We start from the raw sequence: 1,505 nt of genomic DNA on the forward strand, positions 1-1,505 counted from the left end.
GTTAGACAAGGCTAAACAACGGTGGAGAAATCCCAAATCCAACTCTTGGTCTCTAAAAAGAGTATTGCTCAATTATTAGCTTTTTGCCCTGGAACTCACAGAGAAGCCTGTCCAGCAGGCCCTTCTGAGGTGCAATTTCTTAAGCAGATTCTTAGATATCAGATTTGAAAGAAAAGGTGCAGTAGGGATAGCTACATTCTTAGAGAGACACAGGGAGGGTACCAGTCTYAATAGAGCATTTGATACAATTCAGGGTACCAGGAAAGAAGGAGCTGTCTTGGCCAAAGTGGAATGAATGCAAGTATTTCTGTAGAAACATGGTAATTTTTTTTATTACAAATAAATGCCATAATAAAAATAACATCAAGGAATAATGCTCAGTCCTGTTAAGTGACTGGAGTCATTTCTGGAGAGGGATGGAAATGTTACTACTGCTGAAAAATGTCCATGAGAAAAGTTTCCTCAAGGCAATCTTGAGCTCCTTATTCCTCATGCTGTAGATGAGGGGGTTCAGTACTGGAGGCACCACTGAATAAAGAACAGTCACTACTAGATCTAGAACTGGGAAGGAGATGGAGGAGGGCTTTAGGTAGGTAAACATGCCAGTGCTGACAACGAGGGAGACCACAGCCAGGTGCGGGAGGCACATGGAAAAGGCTTTGTGGCGGCCCTGCTCAGAGGGGATTCTCAGCACAGCTCTGAAGATCTGCACATACGACCAAACAATGAAAATGAAACAACCAAGGAATAAAGAGGCACTAAGCCCAGTAAGCCCAGCTTCCCTGAGATAGGAGTGTGAGCAGGAGAGCTTGAGGATCTGGGGGATCTCACAGAAGAACTGATCCACCTCATTGCCCTGGCACAACGGAATGGAAAATGTGTTCCCAGTGTGCAGGAGAGCATTGAGAAAGCCACCGGCCCAGGCAGCTGCTGCCATTTGGACACAAGCTCTGCTGCCCAGGAGGCTCCCATAGTGCAGGGGTCTGCAGATGGCCACAAAGCGGTCATAGGCCATGACTGTGAGGAGAGAATACTCAGATGACATGAGAAAGGAATAACTTAARACCTGGGCAGCACATCCCAAGTAGGAAATGGCCCTGGTGTTCCAGAGGGAGTTGGCCATGGATTTGGGGASAGTGGTGGAGATGGAGCCAAGGTCAAGGACAGAGAGGTTGAGGAGGAAGAAGTACATGGGGSTGTGGAGGCGGTGGTCGCAGGCTATAGCTGTGATGATGAGTCCATTGCCCACGAGGGCAGCCAGGTAGATGCCCAGGAAGAGCGAGAAGTGCAAGAGCTGCAGCTCCCGCGTGACTGCAAATGCCAGGAGGAGGAACTTGTTGAGGGAGCTGCTGTTGGACATTATTTCCTCCAGTCATGTGAGATTGTCTAAAAGAACAGAAGACATTGAGAAGTTAGGAGAGACTTTTCAAGAAAAATAAATTCCAATTCATTCAGTTTTCCRATGCGCCTCCCTCATGCCCTCTCTTCAGCAAGAGTGTTCTAGT

At 47.6% G+C, this 1,505-nt stretch overlaps 1 protein-coding gene across 1 annotated transcript; it reads right to left on the reverse strand.

Moving 5' to 3' along the window:
- Nucleotides 1-400: 400 nt before the first annotated feature.
- LOC112958818 (olfactory receptor 14A16-like) lies at nucleotides 401-1,360 on the reverse strand. The gene has a single exon (XM_026052748.1). The coding sequence runs from the start codon at nucleotides 1,358-1,360 to the stop codon at nucleotides 401-403; it is 960 nt and encodes a 319-aa protein (XP_025908533.1).
- Between the last annotated feature and the right edge of the window lie 145 nt (nucleotides 1,361-1,505).

Source organism: Nothoprocta perdicaria, unplaced genomic scaffold, assembly GCF_003342845.1.
Source record: "Nothoprocta perdicaria isolate Ctin4 unplaced genomic scaffold, notPer1 scaffold_903, whole genome shotgun sequence".
Taxonomy (NCBI): domain Eukaryota; kingdom Metazoa; phylum Chordata; class Aves; order Tinamiformes; family Tinamidae; genus Nothoprocta; species Nothoprocta perdicaria.